We start from the raw sequence: 19,875 nt of genomic DNA, 5'->3' as shown, positions 1-19,875 counted from the left end.
CAGTCAAAATATTCTTTAAAATCTTAAATGAAATTCAAAGTCAATAAAACCTCAGGTACTTCTGAATGTGAGCCATAAGCTTTTCAGATATATAGGTGCTTAAGAATGTTTTGCTCATATTCTTCTCATAAGGTGTGCAGTTGTGAATTTTGTAGGGAGCTGAGCTGCCTTCCAGAATAAGAGTGGAGGTTGTTTATTGGAAAATTCTCTTGAAGTTACATTCTGCATTGTGAAATTAACAGTCCCTGTCCAAAGAGACATGGATTGGAGGAATTCCCTGCCCTTCTTGACTTTCATTCAGGTTTTATATCTCAGACATTTATGCTGTCCTGTTCCTTGGCTTAGATAGAGCCCTGTGGCTGTTAAATACTGATCGACTGTGCTGACACATATATAGATGCTGTTAAAAATCCAGCACTACCGAACTGCTGTTTCTAAAAGCGAAAATTAAATATTAACTTGTCCAGATGTGAATATCCATCTCCTGCCTGAGGAGTTCACAGTCCAAGATGGGATCTGAAATGAACAAAAATTTTGTTTGCAAACATGTATTGGCACATGCAGAAGTGTCTCTTCACTATCTCCAACACTTGCAGGGTGTTACAAGGGAAGACATTTAGATTTCATTAATGCATTCTCACCGGTGAGTGTTCAAAAGCTCTCTGTAGGGATACAAAATTATTAGTTTTGCAGGCTAGCATTAGAGCCAGTCCATCCTGCACTGAAGCAATGGAAGTCTTCAGCCAAGCTCTTACAGAAAATGTCTGAAAACCACAATGTTTATTTGAAATCATCTAGTGATTAAGTGATATATGTTGTACTTGGCTTTGTGTTTACTTTTCAGGCTTTATTTTACTACATACACTCCTGTGTAATGAAAGCCCTAAGCAGAAGTTGGAAAAACTGACCACTTACAAGAAGTATTCCTGGGTATAACGATCAATCACAAATAAAGACACTTTCAAACCGGAACACTGCAGTATTTATACTGGGAGTTATTCTGCACTAGCTGTGCCAATCAAATTTTTATGTAGAAGGTCCTGAAATGATTCACAGAGGAAGTAGCTACTCGTCTTCGCTTTCCTCCAGTGGTGCTCTGTCTGAAGAAAGGCTGTAATTTCCCCACGGGAGGGCAGAAGCTCTAGCGCTAGAGTCTGTGTAATGAGACACAATAGATATGGATAAAAACTCATGGAAGTTACAGTATTATAAATTTAAATGAATGCTGAATTGAAGTTTTAGGATAACTAAGCAGTAGGGGTAGAACACTGTTGAGGACTACGAAAAACTACTTTGTGCTTCTGTGAGTTCTCCTGCAAATAGACTTTCAGCTGATCCTTTCCCTCTGCTCCCCTCATGGGAAAATTAAAAGGGACAAACTTTTCTACAACAAGAATTTATAAACTTTTGCTTTCCAGGATTTGAACTCTGCCCAGTTCCTGAAACGCGTAATTATCATCTGCTCAGTCCTACAGCGGGAAAACTCATTGCTGAATCCTAAACAAAGCTGAGTAACACTTTAAGATTTGGTCCCTCAGGAATAACAGTAGACGCTAAAATTTTACACTGTCTGTATTCCACCTTGTTACCAAGTGGCAGCTGGTTTTGTGGGAATCATTAAAAACTTCCCTTGTTATGCAGAGCACTATTGATACTTGAACTCTCAGGGCGAGTAACCTCTGTTTCTATCCACAAAATACCAGATTAAAAGAAACATATGTGACATTGCTCAGTGAAAAGCGAGTACGGTATTTACAATTCTGTAGTTTCAAGTTGGCATTATTGAAACATTTGCAGTCTTGTGTAGGAGTATAATGACAGAGAAGGTGAAACAAAAAAGAAGAAAATACGTAGGGATCTGTCATATACAGGTTTTGCTACAATAACTCATCGTACACATTGTTCTTTTTCATCTGTCAAAGCTCATTCAAAAATCAAGTTAAATATAAAAAGCTCTGCGAGGAAAGTAAGTCAGTCAATGGTAGGTTAACGGAATGCCAGAGTTATTCAGAGTTATTCCTCATTAGAGCCAGAGCCAGAACTCAGGAATAGAACTAGTCTCCAGCTTTGGCTACATAAAATCCTGCAGGAGTTGCCAACAATGAAGATCTGTGAGTGGAATTTGGTTAATTGTGTCAGTCTGTAGGAACGCTTATTATTTTTTGGTATTACAATAGCTCTGAGAGTCCCGAGCGTTCTGCAACGGTGATCCCTTTGCACAAGGTGCTATCTGAACACAAAGCCAAGAGGTGCTTCTAACTTGGAAGAATGTGAAGTCTTTCAGGATGTAGTTCGACAAACTACTTTTTTGGTAGAAGTTCCTACTTACGCATTCCCCACCACACATTCCTCCCCTCTTCCCCTTCACGCTGTCCCTGAATTATGCCAGTGTAGTATTTTTTGTGTATTTCTTTTTTTGTGTGTTAAATCGAATCAAGAAACTGATTTCAATTAGAATTAGTCCCCATAAAACCCATTTATTTTTAATTCAGACTAGTACTCTGATCTGGTTCCCTGCTGCAGATGCATGAACAATGTTACAAGAAAGAGGGTCCCTTGAAGGCAGGAATGGACAAGGAAAGGGTAAGGACAGGTTGTGTAAGTCTTGCTTGCTTAGAAAGGCGTCTGTCAAACTCTGACCTTAACTTAGCCTAACCAGGACAAGGTTGCGATTGTAACCGGTGTGAAAAACCAGAAATATTTATTTCTCAAGTTTTATTTAAATTAACACAAGTGGTATATATCAATAAACAAAATAGCAACTCTGCCACCTCAGGTGATACTGTAGAAGTTTTCAGAGTAGAATTTGAGATCATTGACAAAAAGTCATCCTTCCCCTTTCGGATTCAAAAATAGCATCTCTCAGAAACACACAAAGGAAATAACCTTTAAACTCCGTGTTTGCTTTTGCTGTGGTATGACTAGAAAATAATTTCATCTGCTTTTACAAAAGGGGGAAATGTAAAACAAAGTAGAAACCATTTCCCTCCCACCACAGTCGTACATCTATTCTCTGACTCACCACTTGTGGGACTCCTTCTGGCAGTACTGGTTTTATTGCACTGAAAATTCAAGCATGTGAAAATGTTCTCTGTTTTCAGGTCACTTTGTTCACTGTTTCGTTCAGGTCAGTATTCCTTCCTTTAGAGGTTTGGAACTCAACATTGAGCAAGCGCTGGATATTGCTTTTCTTAAGCCTTGTGAGAAGGACCAGCACAGTGGAAAAGAAGGGGGGAGGGAATGAGAAACGAAAGGGGAGGAGAGTCCCTATCTGATGGGAGACTCCAGACTAGGGAAATTTTCCTGACATCCATTCAGTCTCCAGCAGGGTCTCCTTCAAGGGCTTTTACTGAGATCCAAAGGGCCTTGCAATTCACAGAGGCATTTACATGCAGCGTGTCCCTCTGGGAGCTGAGGTAGAACTGTACTCCTGGATAATAATAACAAAGAATACTACCAGACTCCCATTGAAATGTCAACCAGGCACTACTGTTGTAGAGAGTAACAAAGAGATGCTAATATAATTAATTATGAAGCCTCAGTACCCTCATTAACACATCTTTAGTGCCTCAATCTTTGAAAATCAGCTGTATAAAGTGACTGTCAGAGTTAATTCCTTATAAATTGCCTCCTGTCACATCTCAGCACCGCAGCAAGTTCTCTCAGGCCTTGTTGATGCTAAGAAATGTGGTTGATTTTTTAAGTACTGATGCAGTTATACTGGTGTTATTAAAGGTGTAATCTGTTGCATAAGCAGGAGTTTGTCAGGCTAGAAGAGAACAAAATAGAAATGCCTTTAGTCAACCCAGCTTCTACACCTGGTAGCATAAATAGGAAAAGATTCAGTGAATGAAATGGAAAACTAAGGACAAAAGAAAAACAGGAATTAAAGATGTCACATAATTTGGCATTCAAAGGTTTCCAGACCTTTTTATAAATTTGAGGATCGAAGCCAGTTTATAGCTCTCCCTCCCTCCTCCTCCTGCCTTTACGACAGCATTTCAGCTCCAGGCCTCATTCCAGCGCCTCCTCCCTCCCCACCACTCCCGCTTACAAATATATATTTCAATAGACTTAGGCTACATGGAGTTCCAAAACCAGCATGTAATTGGTGCCATTGTCTTTTACCCTTCTCCACAGAGAGCCACAGTAATGCCTTCTTAAGCCCCGTTTTGTCATGTTCTCACTCATTTTTTTATTTTAAGTTAGACTTGTGTTGGAAATGCTACACACACGCTAAAGAAAAAGTTACACAGACTGGCTGTATCAGTGGTTCATTCTGCTCTTTCTGACTACCAGACTGCTATCCTGTCATTCTCCTAAAAGTTATAAAAGTGCCACCTTATAGAGGTGATAAAAAGTGATCATTACAAATCACTTGGCATTTTCTGCAGCAGTAGAAACACACTGACAGACCCGTTTATCTATACAAGATATTCTGCTTCCCTGAATCTTCCATGTGTGTTTGAGAAGGTGATAATCTTTCTGTGGTGCATAATTTTGTAAAGTTATCTGTGTGTGTGTTTGCATAATACGCTCCAAGATCCTTTGGGATTCTTGTTATACTTGGGATAACAGACCAATCAAAATGGGATATTATTATTTTATTTATATTCAGAAGTGGCTTTCACACTAAGTGTAAGATGATTTTACTGGTCTAGCTAAACTGACAATACACAAACCCTCTCAATGGAGGTGAAGTTTATATCAAGAAAAGGAGCCCTTGCAAATCTGTTTTTCCTACTGTATTAGCTAACGTCACGGTAGGAGCATTATTTTATTCTCTTAAATTACACATCCATACCCCAGTAAAACTATGATTGTTCAGTGTTCATAGAAAGAATGTATTCTTATACATGTAAAGAAAAGTAGCATGCTTAAAATTAAATAAATACATAGATTTCTGGAGAGCGATCAAGAGCTATCATACAAATTCTGCTTGCTTTACATAGGTATAAATCTGATGGTACTGAGTGGAATGTAACTACTGACTTCTGAATGTCCTTTTTTGAAACAACACTTCTGCAAAGGATGGCCAGTTCTATTCATATGAGTAGTACTTGTCCGCAATGCTTTTTGAGGTAGCCAGCTACGTACTATCAATTAAAATTCCAACAACTGTTTGAGATACTGTAGATAGAACATGAGTTGATGAAGCGATGAACAGAACAGAAATAATTTTTAGCCATAAGTGGTCACTGACTATGGGATTCATTTAAGGGATCTCAGCATTTTCTTCCGTGTTGTCAGCACTGTGAAAAGTCAGCTACCTTGTAAGAGTGGCGTGCCAGATTGTGCTTTTATTTCTGAGATGAGATGGTGGGCATGCTGGTATCAACTCAGCAGGAACTAGAGGATGCTGAGTCTGAAAAGAGAGAGACGCTGCCAGTCACCTCGCTGACGGCATCAAGCCTCTGTCCAAGGCAGAGGCTCCCAGCTGCTGCCGCGTTCAGAGCGCTGTGACAGCCTGGAATTGGGATTCTGCGCCTTTCGCAGATACCTCTGTTGATATGTCATGGCTCTGGGCCCCGTGCCAGCTCTTACTTGCCACTCAAAACCCACCGGCGTGGTGTCTTTGCGTCCCTGCAGCGGTAGCTTCCTGACACCTGCCACAAAGCAAGCTTCCCCTGCGCGCCTTCCCGTTTTGGTTACGCTTGACTAAAATCTCTGTCTTGTTATCATTAAAGGAATGAATATGGGATAGGCAATACCTGTACAGTGCAAGAAATCATACCCATAATATTTAATAAGGACCCCCCCAACTCTTAATTCTACAAAGCACGATAGATCTATGATTTTAATGGAGATGGATTCTTTTTATAACGTCACGTCTCTAGGTGTAACAGAATTTTAGCAATAATAGCAAGATGTTTTCTGCCTAAATTGAAAGTACGGTTTTCAAAGCAGAAAGGGACATTTGGGAGGGGGGACAGAGAAATCAGAGAAAACGCATGAGCCCTGGAGAAGCAATAGCTGGAAGATTCACATAGTTTGAGGTAACACCGAGGCCACACAAGGACCTGAAGCCTCATTAAGCTACTGAGCATCTGGTTGGCTACACAGACACCATGTTCCCAACACCAAACAGTTGTGGTGACCTTTACTTCCTGCGGATTTAGTGAACAGGTGAATACCTGATGTTCTAAAATCGCAAATCTCTAGCAAAAAGAAATAAGATGTTACATTAGCAATACATCCACAAAATTTGTACCATACATGATTGAAACACTGCTCTGCAATTACTTGCGTCCTGTTCTTTCTGCCATAAATTCCCAGCATGTTTCGCCAAGTCATCTAACCATTAAACCTGAAATCTTCCCTGTCCAAAAATGGTACCAGCAGTTCCCTACCTTGCAGAGCTTTGGCAAGGGTAAAATAAATGCTTGTGGTATATTCTGAGTATGAGCAGCATCATGGGCAACACCAACACGAAGAAGAAAAAGCACCAATCAGCACTGCAGTGATAACAGCCACTTAGACACCTCAGGCTACTAGCAGCCTTCCCCCAGTTATCCCTAATTTTATTTCACTTCCAATATAGTGTTACTATGTCAAAACAAAAACATCTATATATCTGATACTGCCCTGACAGAAAGAAAAAGGAAGATATGACTTACTGAAATACTGTTGATATCTTGAAACCCCAGCAAGCCAGAAATATTGGCATAAAGAAGGATTAAACTGCAGTTAGAACAGTCACCTTCTGGAGCTCTTTGCTCCTTTCTCATTCTCAGGGAAGAAGTCCAGACATGCACCACATTATGGGGAACATGTACAACATTTGCAGTAACTTTTCATATTACTTGCTGAAAAAAATGCTATGTTTTTTATCTGTTTCACATATTCCCGTTTTCTTATCTCACTTTGCCATCTCAAACCCCAGAAACTTTTCTCCTTAAATTCCCTCTGAAAAGTTAAAGTTTTAAAATTGCAGTCTGCACTCAGCATTTTTATTATGGTAACAGACTGTATATAAATTCACACTTGTAATATTTACTTTACTATCAAACTAATATTCCTTGGCAGTTCTAATCATACCAATTAAAGATAATTTAGTGACAACTTAAGATGATCTATTTATAGATGATAAATCTTAGACATTAAGAACCTCTTAAAAAGCACTCTGCTATTTGGTTCAAATATTTTGCATCAGTTATTCAACACAAAGTAAATTGAGATTAAGAAAATCCCCCTACTTAATGCATTTAGCTATTTGCAGTAGAAAAACTCATCCAGCAGTGCTCGTTTTATGTACTTTAAATAGGATTGTTGAATTTGAATAGAAAATATGTTTGTTTCATTCATTAAGGGACAGATTATCTTGTCACTGTTTTGCAGCTTCAAGCGGGACAATCTGCTGGTCTCTTAAAACAGACGCATTTCTCAGTAAGTGCTGCACTAGGATTTCACCACCAACAGCAGCAGAGCGCTGGTCTGTGATACTCTGGTGTAGATCTTGAATGAAGACTGTGGGGCACAATACCAAGCATTTCCTCCAGAGAAGGGACTGGAATCCTGCTGTGACAAAACCAATACATTGTTTCCGATACTCTTATGTCTTTTACAGCTGCTTGGTAAATGGATGTTTAAAACAAGGTGGAAAAAGAAAGCTGAATGAGAAATAAAAGATGGTAATGTGGTGTCAAACCCGTGGCTACGGACACCTGGCTAACAAGGAGTTCTAGAGCTTTTGCTTTTGAGATGCTTCACCTGTGTTAAAATTAGTGGAAGAAGACAGCAGAGTATACTTTGTAATTAAGTGTTGTAATTCACATCCTGACGTTTGAGTTGATAAAAACCACCGAAAAAAGGACATGAAAACAATACCCGTCTTGGTCACACCAGTGGTCCATCTAGCAGTGACCAAAAGAGAGGTGCCAGGAACCCACAGGAGAAATGGGCTGCAGAGAGCGCTCAGACCCGCATCCCGTCACTAAAAACCAGCCTCCTGCTGCCTGTCAGAGCTGCCACCGGCACCAGCTGCTGCCCACCTCGCGGGATGCCAAACCTGAACCCACAGTTTACACCCTGGCAATTCAGACGAACTCCTGTGCTAATCAGAGACTGCAGGGCTGAAAGGACCATCCGTCCAGCCCAAGAATGCACTTATGTTCTTGGCTGTACGACAGTCATGGAGGTCCAGGAAACCCAGGGGAAGCACCACAGCAGATATAAAGAACTGGACTGGAAATCTGGAGGCTTCGGTTCCATCAGGACTTTCTTTTCCTTGCTTTTGAAGGAGGTGCCATTTAACCTCTTTGTGCTTCAGTTTCACTATCTGTAAAGTGTCTATAATAGTTCTTCATCATGAGTTTTACTATTTGTAAAGTACTTTAAATTCCCCAAAGGATCTTGCTGTCAGCTTTGACATACACGGATTCACACGTGCTGAGGCAGCGCTACATCTGTTCTCACAGGCGCCTACTCTGTATCCTGCAATCTTGATTTTTACATACAGGACAAACTCCGTCCCAGCACCAGCAGGAATAACCCCGCTGAAGCTATTGCATCTGTGCCTGCCTATGCCAGGGCTAAATTTAGCCTGTGTGTTCATCGTTAAGTTCTTCCAGTTAGAAAAAACCCCATCAGTGATAACTCCTGACAGATACGACTGTGCTTAAGGAAGTTGTGGCACCAGTACATGTTTCTGCAGACAGAAGCAGCACAAACGGTGTCCAGCTGTACCTGCACCCCTGGCAGATGTTGTACCCGTGTAACTACAGCTCCCTGGTGCTCCCCAGCACCGGCAACCCAGCCGGCGTGCAGCGACGTGAAACTAATTCACCCACAGCAACAATTAACGCAATTCCCTCATCAAAACCAATGCAAGTAAAAAGCAAGGAAGTCAGAACGCACACCAGGCTTTGCACGTGTGTTCGAAGCGGACTCCCCGTCTCCATTTCCTCGGCAGGAACACGCCGTACACACTAACCGAAGTGGCGGATTTATAATTATGTTTCTCACATCACGAATAATTCCTCCTTGGAGGGTGGAGCGGGATTGCTCTCAACCATGGTTCTCCTCACAGTGCGGCCCGGGCCGCCCCGCCATCGGCTTTGTCGTTCCCCCAGCCCCCGGCGCCATCTTAACTCCTGGCAGCCCTTGCGCCCTCTCGTCTGTGCCGCCACTTGTGCCCCCGGCGGGCACGGCTGTGGCAGCCGAAGGGGAAGGAGAAGCCCTCACCGGACCTACAGCATTAACAAAGGTATCGGCCGAGGCACCCGCCGGTGCGGGGCAGCCCGTACTCCGCCGCCACATGCAGCCGCCGCCCGCCCGTCACAGACGCTCCGTGCCCTTCCCCAACATGGCACCGCCCGGGTAAGTTTACTGCCCGCAGGCCAGCGGTCCCGTCGCTCCGGGTGACGTCATCCCGCCGCGCCTCGCCCGTTTCCATGGGAACCCGCGGAGCGGGCGGTGGGAGCTCGCCGTGCCGCGGCCCCGCTCGCCGCCATGTTCGCGGACGGGACGGCGCCCGGCGCCGACGTGCAGTCGCTGTGGCGGAGCGCTCGGAGCGCGGGCTGCGAGGCGGTGAGAGACCCCGGGCGGGCTCGGGCTCGCTCCTGTACCCCCGGGAGGGGCCGGGCCCGAGGCGGCTGTGAGGCCCGCGGCGCTTCCTCCTTCCCCTCCGCCCCGACTCGCCCCCTCCGTGAGCCTCCCTCGGGTCCCGCTGGTTCAGCGCGGCGGGGGCCGCAGACCTTTCCGCGGGGAGTTTGCATCCTGCCGGTACCGGGTCTGCCCGCTGGTTCTGCCCTGTGGCAGCGTTTTACTGATCTAGGCCCTTTGTACAAACTGGCAAAGAAACACTGGTGCAGCTGCCACAGCCTGGCGGGCTGGGTAGTTCGAGAGCAGGTACCACTGCAGGTGTCTCCGTGTTCGGGGTTTGCTCTTTCCTCTGAAGGGTCTTTGTGCATCTCTCACCGCCCGGTTCCACGCTGGAGAGCACACGGCCTGGGTTTGACTGGCACTGGGGCAGCTCAGCCTCACAGAGCGTGTGACGGTCACACAAATATCCCCGACACCCCAACGCTTACACAGGTGCCCTGCTTTTAACCGCGGACCAGAGCTGTGCGTGTGTGCTCCAGTGTCCCTGTGCTTTGAATGTTTTGTGCAGCACTCTCATTTTTTTTCTGTTTGGATTATAGAGTCTCTGTCTTTTTTTTACTAGAAAAGCTGCCAGACTGCAAAAATATCAACAGCAGAAGCTGCAGCACAATCTCATACCAGCCGAGATGCCGGTGTGCAGACGGATCACAGCAAAGATGCTGCCCAAGACTTCCAGCAAGAAGCCCATGTAGATTACGCTGGCCTTCTGTCCTTCCTTCAGAGAGTGGAGGACGCTGTCATCAAAGAGCTGAATAAAAACTGGAAAAGCCGAGCCTTCGATGGCTTTGAAGTGAACTGGACAGATCAGAACGAAACAGTAAGTTGACAGAATTCAGATCCTTCTCATTACCCAAGCAGAGCTGGTTGCAGTGGCTCTAACTTGTTAGCTCTGTTTCTTACTGCTGTGATTGTTCTTGCCGGATTCTACTCATTAGAAATTACTAGTTGGTTTTTCCTCCAGCTTGCTCCCTTGGTTGTGGACTGGCCTTGTGTGGTAAAACTGTTTGTCCTGCTAGCGACTGTTGCCACAGCTTTGTGAGAGGCAAGTCTGCAGTCGGTGTAGGTTTATCTTCAGCTTCCAGTAGCCCCACGTCAGACCAGCAGTTGTCTGGGAGCAGCTGCAGCCATTGATTCGGCAGCTCTTCCTATTTAGATTATATTTGTTTATCATACAATGTTCAAGAGTGGAAGCAATTTGTATCAGTCAGCACACATTGGTACCATTGTTTGCAAACCATTGCTTGGGAAGCTTAGCGAGTGCCCAACTCATACCTGGGGTGCTGCTGTAAATCTTTAGGGCACAACCTCCCAGAATTGTGCAGCCCCTGAACTGTGCAAAGGTAATTAAAAGGCAACTGTTGCAGTGCCTGCATTTGCTCTCCTCCAGGTGTTGTGTTTGCATACGTTGTCATACGCAGAGGCTCAGGATCGAAACCTACAGGTTACCAGCGTCTCATGGAACGCAACCGGGTCTGTTGTTGCGTGTTCATACGGACGGTGAGTATCCGAATGGACTCAGACTTCACATCACCCTCAGCTGCGCCCTCAGGATGACCTGAGTTCTAGGTATGTTCACTTTTCTGCAGTAATGAACTAGACGTATAATGCACACCTTATGCAAGTTAAAGAATTGATGTTCAAACCAACAAAATCTCAGGGCAGTCTTAAATTATGGCTTTTATTTCTTCTACCCCTCACCCCTCTGGCTCGAAAATGGATACATATACACTCTTACTACTTTGTTTCTAGGTAGATTTTATGTGAGGAGAAAATGTAAAAAGCTGATGCACTTGCAAATATACATGAGTGAGTTTTGGAAGTACGTGCTTATCTTCATTGAAGATCATGTATTTTTAATGTGCTCTCAGCACGCCAGCGTATCCTGGCGCTCGTTCACACCTGCGCCTGATGCCAACAACCATTTAAGAATTTCTGAAATGAGAGTTGGACAAAACTTGCATGTAACCCATGGAATGTGTGTAGCAGCTTCTCCTTTCTGTGCCCTCCTGCTCCCCGATTCCTTTTTCTGTCCCCTGTGGTTTCCTTCAATTAAAAGCCCCAGCAAATGGGTATCCATGAGTGAATGTGTAGGGGAGAGTAAAACCGGGCAAACCTGTATGTTACTTGCTCCTTCTGCTTTCCCAGTCCAGAGCTATTTTCAGATGAGACTGTGGTGTCTGTGGTTACCTTGGCAGAATTCCCTTCCATGAACTTTCAGTCTCTCTGAATCTCTGTAAACTTTTAGCATCTACAACAATAAGGAGTTTCACAGATGAACTACCCATTGAATTAAAAATTGCTCCTTTTATTTGATCATATATCTTCCAATAAAGTAATTAAGAGCATCAAATAAAGGCAGTAGAAGTCAGGCTAAAAATCTTGGCTTCCTGCCCTGACCACTGACTGTTCTGTAGATCTGTCCTCTGTATCGTCTCCTTGTAGTGAGACGGGACATCACATTGGTCAGTGTGGTGCTAGTGACAGAATACATCACATTTTGGTAAGCGTGTGATAAATGAAACAGGTAAAAATAACCAAGTACAGTGGCAGGTGTCCATTACCATCCCAGAGTAATGAATAATTCATGATCCATTTGCGGTAAGCAAGTACGATGGGCGTAGGGCTGGACTGAGAGCCGTGGGGTGCGGTGTGATTTGTGCGGGGTCATCAACACTGTTTGGTGGGTGTGAAGAAAGTTCTCTGTTCCCAGACTTCAAATCACGCTGCTTATCTTAGGCCAAGACTCGGTAAGTCTGTTCAGCCCCTCTCAGTCCTCCAGGGAAGATATTTCCTCGCTGTGTATCTCAGACCCTGGGTCTTCGAGGGCTCCTCTAGAGGAAACGTGGTTTGCAGCTCAGCCAGTTTGTAAATCAGCAGCTCTTTGATCTCTTTGGATTTTCATTCCCAAATACAGCAACTTTCTGTATGTGCCCTGTAAGATTGTTCCCATTATTTGAACAGTTAGTAGGTCTTGGAACAGTGAATTATATCTGAGACGTATTTGTTGGCACTTTGTTCTGTAACTGCACTGACATGTACTGTAGCCTGCAGAGAAGTTTCATCACTCCATGATCCCTTCACCTCAGTTTTCCTTCCAGCCACAAAGCAACACGTTTAAGTGATGAGTCAGGCAGAGCAGAACTCCGCTAGCCCGGGATTCTCTGCCGACCAGACCAGCTCAGGCATACATAACTTTCTCTTCTTCAGGCTGGACGATGGGGACTGGAGCACAGAAAAATCCTACATTTGTACCTGGAATCTGGACAGGAGAGGGCTGAACGCGCAGCGCCCTGACCTCGTGGTGGATGTCCCCAGTTCTGTCATGTGTGTGGCTTTCCACCCCTCCCGGCCTTCGCTGATAGCTGGTGGGTCACTCGTACCTCAGATCCTACCTGAAATGTACCCGCATTTCCTGCAGCTTGGAAGATTTTTGTGTCTCTCTCAGCTCAGCCTCAGATTTCTCACAGAAGTGACGGTGTTGCAGCTCCCCAAACCAACACCCAGTAGCTGTTGCTTCTGGAGTGGGAGCTGGGACTTGCTGCTTTTTCAGTGACATCTGCCTTAATGTCATCTCCTCAGAGACATGATACATGAGGGCTGAATTCCCTTCTAAGTGGGAAGAGTCCACTTAAGCTCATACTCGTTTCGGTAGGGCTGGGTTCTCCTACACTAGAGCTGACTGTGCCCTGCATAGAGCTGCCAGTCCTTTGAAGCCGGCGGGCCCGCTTCCGCCAGAGCTTCATTTGTGCATTTCTTTTGAGCTATTAGACCTCAGATGTTTTCTCTTTGTCCTTCAAGGTGGCCTGTTCAGCGGGGAGCTGGTGGTGTGGGACACCAGCCGGACAGAAGACCCGCTGATCTGGAGGACGGGGATGACGGACGACACTCACACCGATCCGGTCTACCAGGTAACCGCACACGCGCCTGGGGGAGGCGAGAGCTGCTGTTGCTCTATTTCCTACTCGCAGTTGTTCACCTTGCTGGTGCTCAGCCTGCGGCTGTTACATTTCACTGGTTATGTCCTCTTTCTGTTGGCTGTTTTCCTCCAAGTCCAGCTGCTGAACAGGTGTTTGCTAAAATGGGCACTTCTAAGTAAAAATAACTTTTCTCCATTTGGGATAAACGAAGAGTAGGTCCATTCCTATTCTGTAACTGTTTATTGAAGCAGACACAGCTGATACTCGTAGTGGTTTCAAAATTAAGTAGCAAAGTATCACTGATCCTCAGTTGGAAGCTTGGAGCTACACAGAAGGGTCACAACTCGTCCTGCAGTCTGGCTTCCCAGTGGTTTTTTGGTCCTCCTGGAGTCCTGTGACTCTGGGTAATCTGTGTCTTACCTCAAAGTCAGGAAAACGCGGCTGTTTGTAGCTGGATGACGGTGCTGTAACTACCGTGTCTCAGAAGTGCTGGCGGGTGAACCACAGAAACTGCAATTCAGAATTGCACCCTGAACACCCAACCGCGTTTCTCCCCAGCGTGTCTGTCTGTGCCAGCGCCCGGCAGGAGCTGGTTTGGCACCGGCACCCCGGCTGCCGCCTGGCACCGCTCCCACGCTGTCCCGGCGGGCCAGGGGACCACAGGGTGCCAGGCGCGGGTTGGCGGTTGTGACAGTCCCCTCGGCGTGAGCCCGTGGCGTTTGGGACAGGTTAACTGGTTACCTGAGGCAGAGCACGGGACGCGCTGCCGGCTGCTGAGCGTCTCGACGGACGGAAAGATCCTGGTGTGGAGGGAGGAGCGAGATGGTCGGTTGGTGTTGGCTGAAGGGTTCGCCGTGGTGGCTCAGCAGATCCCGCGCAGCACTCAGCTGAAGAAGGTGAGTGCAGCAGTTCACAGAGCGCTGACTTAACAAAAACAGCTCTGGAGCACACATGGAGGAGCTTGTCCTTCACATGGGAAGGGCCAGGAAAAGCCTCTGTTGAACATAATGTGCTAAACCATGGTCCCCATCTCCTTTCCCGTGCTGAAATAGCTCTTTGGAAGACAGGCTACAGCAGAAGTTTTGCTGTGCTCTAAGGAGAAGCTGCTGTCTTGGAGAACTTGCTCACAATAACATTAACTCACACGAATCCCTGTGTAGGAGGATGCTGCAGGGGTGAAAGGCTGACCTGCACCACAAACATCGTTGCTGGTGTGAGTTGTGCAGCTCGCTGGGTTCCGGGCAGGCTGGTTTGTGCTGCTGTAACCGCAGGGCGGGTCACTGCAGCCCCTGCTCACAACAGGTTTGTCTCTTTCTCCCAGTTCGCCCGGGGAGACGCTGCCGTGGGTGTGACCTCGCTCTCTTTTTCACTCTTCGATCCCCGCGTGTTCGTTGTCGGTCTGGAAAGCGGCTTTTCCCTGAAGTGCTCCACTGCGGCCGAGGCGCTGGCTCTGCACCAGCCGGGCGGCTCCGTTCCGCTCCGGGCGCCGGCCGAGCTCGCCTTCTCCCCGCACGGCGGGCCCGTCTACTCCGTCAGCTGCTCGCCCTTCCACAGGCGAGTGCTGGGAACTGGCACCGAGTCACTGCCTGGCTCTGCACGTGTGTTTTTCAAATTGCTGCTGCGGGGGGTGGTGTGTGCACGATTTCCAAACAATGATCACCCAGCACTGGGAACTTGATCAAGTAGCTTCCTGTTGTGGGAGAATGAACGTCCATTGGCTCTGGTGAAGCTGCCCACTCGAGTGCTGCGTGTGGGCACAAAATAAGTAACATGCAGCCGTGGAAAAGGCCCCAAGCGACATTTCTGTGAAACATGCTGACAGTCCAGGTTTGCATTTCATTTGCGTGAGGCACACACGGCGCTCACAACGCCTGGTCTAGCTCAGCACTTCCCCGGCATCCCCAGCCCACAACCCACCATCAACACCCCAACCCTCATTAAGCTTAATTGAGGGCAGTAACAAAGCTGTGTCTCTACAGAACCCATCCCAGGGTATGGCTTGGAAATTGCTGCTTTAGGACACAATCAGACCTTTGCAAAGCAGTGATATTGTCCAAGATCACACTCCTTCAGTGAATTTTGTTCTATATCCTTAGCAATAAAACCTATAAAGTTGTTTCTTGCTTCCTCTCTCCCCCAGGAACCTCTTTCTGAGCTGTGGGACTGACGGACAAGTTCACCTGCACTCCATGTTACAGACACAACCCCTCATTTCCCTTCAGTTATCAAAGAAATACCTCTTCTGTGTGCGCTGGTCTCCAGTTCGACCGCTGGTCTTCGCAGCTGCATCTGGGGAAGGCAAGTAACTGCAGGTGCCTTTTCTCAGACATAACCTTCAGATTGTGCTGGGTATTAATTCGTACAAGTCAATTGTACTGATTAGTATTTCCCACAAGCAGTGACCATTGTTTGTACTGTGTGATTACTATAATGGAGTGATTTCTAACTGTAGCCAGATGATTCAGTCACTTATTTTTCACTTTTGATGATACCTTTGCTTGTGCTGCCACAGCCATTCACAGAGCTCCGACACGGCAAGATTGCTCTGCCTGAAACTTACTTCTGGCTTCCTTGCTTTTGGTATTTGCTTCTAGAGCTACTGGTTTAAAACAATAACTTTTTCCTTAGAAAATTACCCAACCATTTTTGAATTAAGAGAGATTTCACAGAATTAGGGAAGCTGGTTTCAGTTCTCTTGAGAGCAGAATAAACCTTCACAGCCGAGAGAGCATCGAGGGGGGAAAACAGCTTAAAAAGAACCACTTGAAGTTCCAGACTAAGCAGATGTGTTAAATAAACATTTGTGGCAGCGGATTTTGTATGTTTTACAGGAGATGTGCACCTGTTTGACTTCGAGAAGAGCTCGCAGAAGCCTGCGGTGTCCCTGAAGCAGGCGGCAGGTGAGCGCCCCGTCTACTGTTTGGAATTCAACGCCAAGCACCCCGGGCTGCTGGCAGCAGGGGACGGAACCGGCACCCTCAGAGTCTGGCGCCTGAGCTCTGACTTCACTGAGCAGGGACCCCGGGAGCAGAGTCGCCTGGAGCAGCTGGCGAACGAGATCACGGACTGAGGCAGCAACACAACTTGCTCTGACTCAGGAAAAGTTGCCCACACGTAACTACACCAGCTGGAATTTCATCCACGTAACCGTTAAATTTCCATTTAACCATTAAACACAAGCTGCTGTGGTTCGACCAGTAACTTTTATTGAAGCACACTGCAATATATTTATTTTCCCTAAGAGTTTTAAGCTAAGCAGTTTCAGGTTACATCATCATAAAATAACATTGATTATTGTAGAACACGAAGAGAGACACATGCAGAGCTATCATCAGCAAACGTGAGCATGTTCTTTGCACCTTTTGGTACTAGTGTTTTAGATCAATTCACAAAGAGTGAACGTGTAAATTCTATGTAGTCGTAGGCAGAAGGCAGTTCCCTGCCCTTGCCGTCCATGTAGGGCTTCATGTGAGAGATGCAGTAATCGGCTTGTTCCCGGGTCAGGTTCTGAAAGACAAAGAGCGTGGAGATGGAGACGGGCGCGTTGAGGCTGCGCGGGGGGCGTTCAGAGGCCGGGGAGGGCGTTCAGAGGCCGTCCTGCCCGGGGCACAGCTCGGAGCAGCAGAACTGCACCCGGCAGGGAAACATTTGCACCGTTTGGGTGAGGGTTGGAAGGTCTGACCTGAGTTTTCCCACCCAGGAGAAAACAGAACCGGTAACTGATACAAGGAAGAAGCGCAACCTCTTTATTTCCCTGCCAGCTTGTGGGGTTCAGACAGGAAAAACTTGCTGTCTTGGCAGGGCCGTGAGAGGGAGGAGATGTTCACACTGAGCTCAGGCTTAAGTTTCTCCTTTGAATCACTGGAGAAACATCTCCCTCTAGTCTGCCAGGTGATGAAAGGGAAGCACAAGTTTCTGAGGACAGACCTAGCAAACACGCTCCCTTCCCAGGCCCTGGTGTAGCTCTTGTTTTACTCAACCTGAGTTCTTTGGCAGTTAAAAGCTTTTCCTCTACAGAACCACAAAAGCAGCTGGGTAGGGCTGTTACCGTTTCTGCGTTTGCTGCACAGGATACCCTGGCAGGTCAAGAACTGACTCAATTACAGCGACACGAGCCTCCAAGCAATTAGTGCTGGTTTTTGTTAATAACCCACAAACAAAAAGCCTCTGTGTGTTCCTCCCTGGTGGGCCGCAACCAGAACTTACTTGGTAGAGCTCCTCCTTGGTCACGTAGGGCTTCCCCTCGGAGCTGAGCGCACGGAAAGCGCTCTCGATCTCCTCGCTGGATTTCACGTTCTCCGTTTCCCGGCTGATCATGAACGCCATGTACTCCTGCAGCGAGACGTGTCCGTCCCTGCCGGCGAAACACAGCGTGAACTCTGCTGTCCCTTAACACCCAGAGCACGGCGCTCCCGTGCCCTCCTGAGAGGCTTTAGCTCTTCTGGGAGGAACGAAAGTCTTAACACCAGATCACTTTCTAAAGGGAATTTCTTCCTTACAAGTGTCCATCTTTCTTACCTTTATGGAGACCATTTAACGTAATTGATTGTGAAAACCACCACAGCCTCTCCTCAACAGAAGAAAGCAAAGTCCTCAGCCTGTGACAGACCTTCCTGCTGACCTCCCAAAGGCTCCCAATAAAATGTTGTGCAATATAAAAATAAAAGGTCCAACCCATGTACCTGTTGGGATCCACAGTGTCAAGAATAGACTCAAACTCCGGGTCTGGCTCCCCTTCCTCCACCATAGGCAGGTCGTAGCCCAGAGAGCGCAAGCAAGACTTGAACTCCTGGTGATTAAGTCGTCCAGACTTGTCCTTGTCAAAGTGCCTAAAAACAAAGCCAACATTTTTAAGTGTCAGTTGTTGAGTACTAAAAGCTCCAAAGTGGGCTGCGAACTAAACCACGTAACTAGTCCACTGTTCTAGACAGGTGAGCTTGAATCAATAAATAGGTCTATCTAACATACGTAAGGATATATTGTTTACTTTGCTTAAAAATCATCTGAACTGGGGGTATTCCCAGCTGGAATGCATTGGCACTCCCAGTTCCACAGGCCAGTGTGCCCAGGAGCGGCTCTGGCCGGGCTGTGCCAGCAGCGCGCGGCTCTGGAGCCTCCTGCCATCTGGCAGAGACACAGCGGCTCCGCCACAAACCCATCAGCCAGCCTGTGAACAGGAGCCACCCACGCGCCAGAAATCCCCCCGAGCGCTGCTCTGGCGCGCTTTGCTGCCACTCACTTGAACATCATGCTGAACTCCTTCAGGGCCTCCTCGGTGACTCCGGTTGTGTTTCTGAAAAGGAAGCAGCAAAGCTCGTGAACGGGTCCTAAACTGCAGGACTCTGCTGAGTCCATCTGCCCCAAGCCAGCGTTTGCGTCAGAAGGTGAGGACAAACACCACCACAGCTCAACAGAATAAATTCCGCTGAGATCTCGTAATTGCTAACGGCCAACAGGAACTATTTCCAAACTGCTGCGTCCCCCTGGAGGGAGCCAGGAGGTGGTGGGATTCACAAGCTCGCTGCACCCCGTAGAGCACAGGAGAGACTCGTTAGCGCAGACCGTGCGAGGTTTGGTTTTAGGCACGTGGGGTGGACAATACCGAGCCTGAATCTGCTGCTCCAGGTTGTGCTGCATCCTCATCCCCAGCTGGTCCAGCTGGTCCCACTGCTGCGCCAGCCCCACGGTGCTGTGCTCCGTGTATTTGTTGTCCAGGATAAGCGCCTCTTCCATGGCCGCCCCGAGGTCCTCGATCTTCTTCAGCTGGCTCCTCATAGCTCGGATCTCCTGGTGCTTGCGCTGTTACGAGGGAGAGAAGAGGAGAAAATCAAGAAGTGCAAGGAAACAGTCTTAAAAAGAACATGTTAAAGCACAGGCTGGCAGGGGAGGAAGGGATTATATACACATAATACTGTGATTTGTAAAATAGTATTCAAAACAACGTTCCTCTTCGTGGACACTATTGGAAACAGGCTTGCAAAACAGTTCTTGAGACAAAAAATCCCTCTTATTAGGAAAGGTACTGAAAATATCGTCTCCTCTCTGCCCTACCCTGCTCATTTAGAAAAAAGAGCAAAAAGGAAAACGGCATCAGTGTTGTTGAACGGCTTGTGATATAAGTAGACACCAGGTACATAAACAGGTCATCCCAAAGGTCTCTTCAGTGTTCAAAATGTGTAAAAACATCTAAGATTTTGCCACACAATTACAGGCATTTCCATTCCCACCCCGTGTTCCCAAGTCACCCGTTGGGGAAGGTGTTTCAGCAGGAGGTGAGTGAGCATCACTTACTTTAGTGGCTTCCAGCTGCGATTCCAGCGTTCCCGATTCCTCCACCATACAAGACCTAAACACA

General features: G+C 46.8%; 2 protein-coding genes across 12 annotated transcripts in view; one reads left to right on the top strand and one right to left on the bottom strand.

Moving 5' to 3' along the window:
* The first annotated feature begins 9,386 nt into the window (after positions 1 to 9,386).
* Positions 9,387 to 16,711, top strand: DYNC2I2 (dynein 2 intermediate chain 2). Of its 6 annotated transcripts, XM_080355662.1 has the most exons (10): positions 9,387 to 10,035; positions 10,166 to 10,420; positions 10,991 to 11,100; positions 12,811 to 12,968; positions 13,402 to 13,511; positions 14,249 to 14,416; positions 14,842 to 15,074; positions 15,661 to 15,818; positions 16,352 to 16,420; positions 16,537 to 16,711. In XM_080355662.1, the coding sequence occupies exons 1-10, from the start codon at positions 9,451 to 9,453 to the stop codon at positions 16,611 to 16,613; spliced, it is 1,923 nt and encodes a 640-aa protein (XP_080211788.1). In that variant the 5' UTR covers positions 9,387 to 9,450; the 3' UTR covers positions 16,614 to 16,711. The 6 variants fall into 6 exon arrangements, with proteins under 6 accessions (XP_080211788.1, XP_080211790.1, XP_080211787.1 ...); XM_080355664.1 differs by having other exon boundaries at positions 9,387 to 9,528; positions 16,352 to 16,711; XM_080355661.1 differs by having other exon boundaries at positions 16,352 to 16,711.
* SPTAN1 (spectrin alpha, non-erythrocytic 1) overlaps positions 16,705 to 19,875 on the bottom strand; it is a 45,940-nt gene continuing 42,769 nt past the window's right edge. For all 6 annotated transcript variants that reach the window (XM_080355658.1, XM_080355655.1, XM_080355656.1 and 3 more), the window contains 6 exons: positions 19,812 to 19,866; positions 19,123 to 19,319; positions 18,760 to 18,813; positions 18,203 to 18,349; positions 17,727 to 17,874; positions 16,705 to 17,027 (listed from right to left, as the gene is read on the bottom strand). In XM_080355658.1, the coding sequence (XP_080211784.1) occupies positions 16,902 to 17,027; positions 17,727 to 17,874; positions 18,203 to 18,349; positions 18,760 to 18,813; positions 19,123 to 19,319; positions 19,812 to 19,866 (727 nt within the window). In that variant the 3' untranslated portion in view covers positions 16,705 to 16,901. The remainder of the gene's footprint in view (positions 17,028 to 17,726; positions 17,875 to 18,202; positions 18,350 to 18,759; positions 18,814 to 19,122; positions 19,320 to 19,811; positions 19,867 to 19,875) is intronic.

This window comes from Nesoenas mayeri, assembly GCF_963082525.1.
Source record: "Nesoenas mayeri genome assembly, chromosome: 18".
Classification (NCBI taxonomy): domain Eukaryota; kingdom Metazoa; phylum Chordata; class Aves; order Columbiformes; family Columbidae; genus Nesoenas; species Nesoenas mayeri.
The sequence above is the reverse complement of the archived record's forward strand: the minus strand, read 5'-3'. Positions and strand labels throughout refer to the sequence as shown.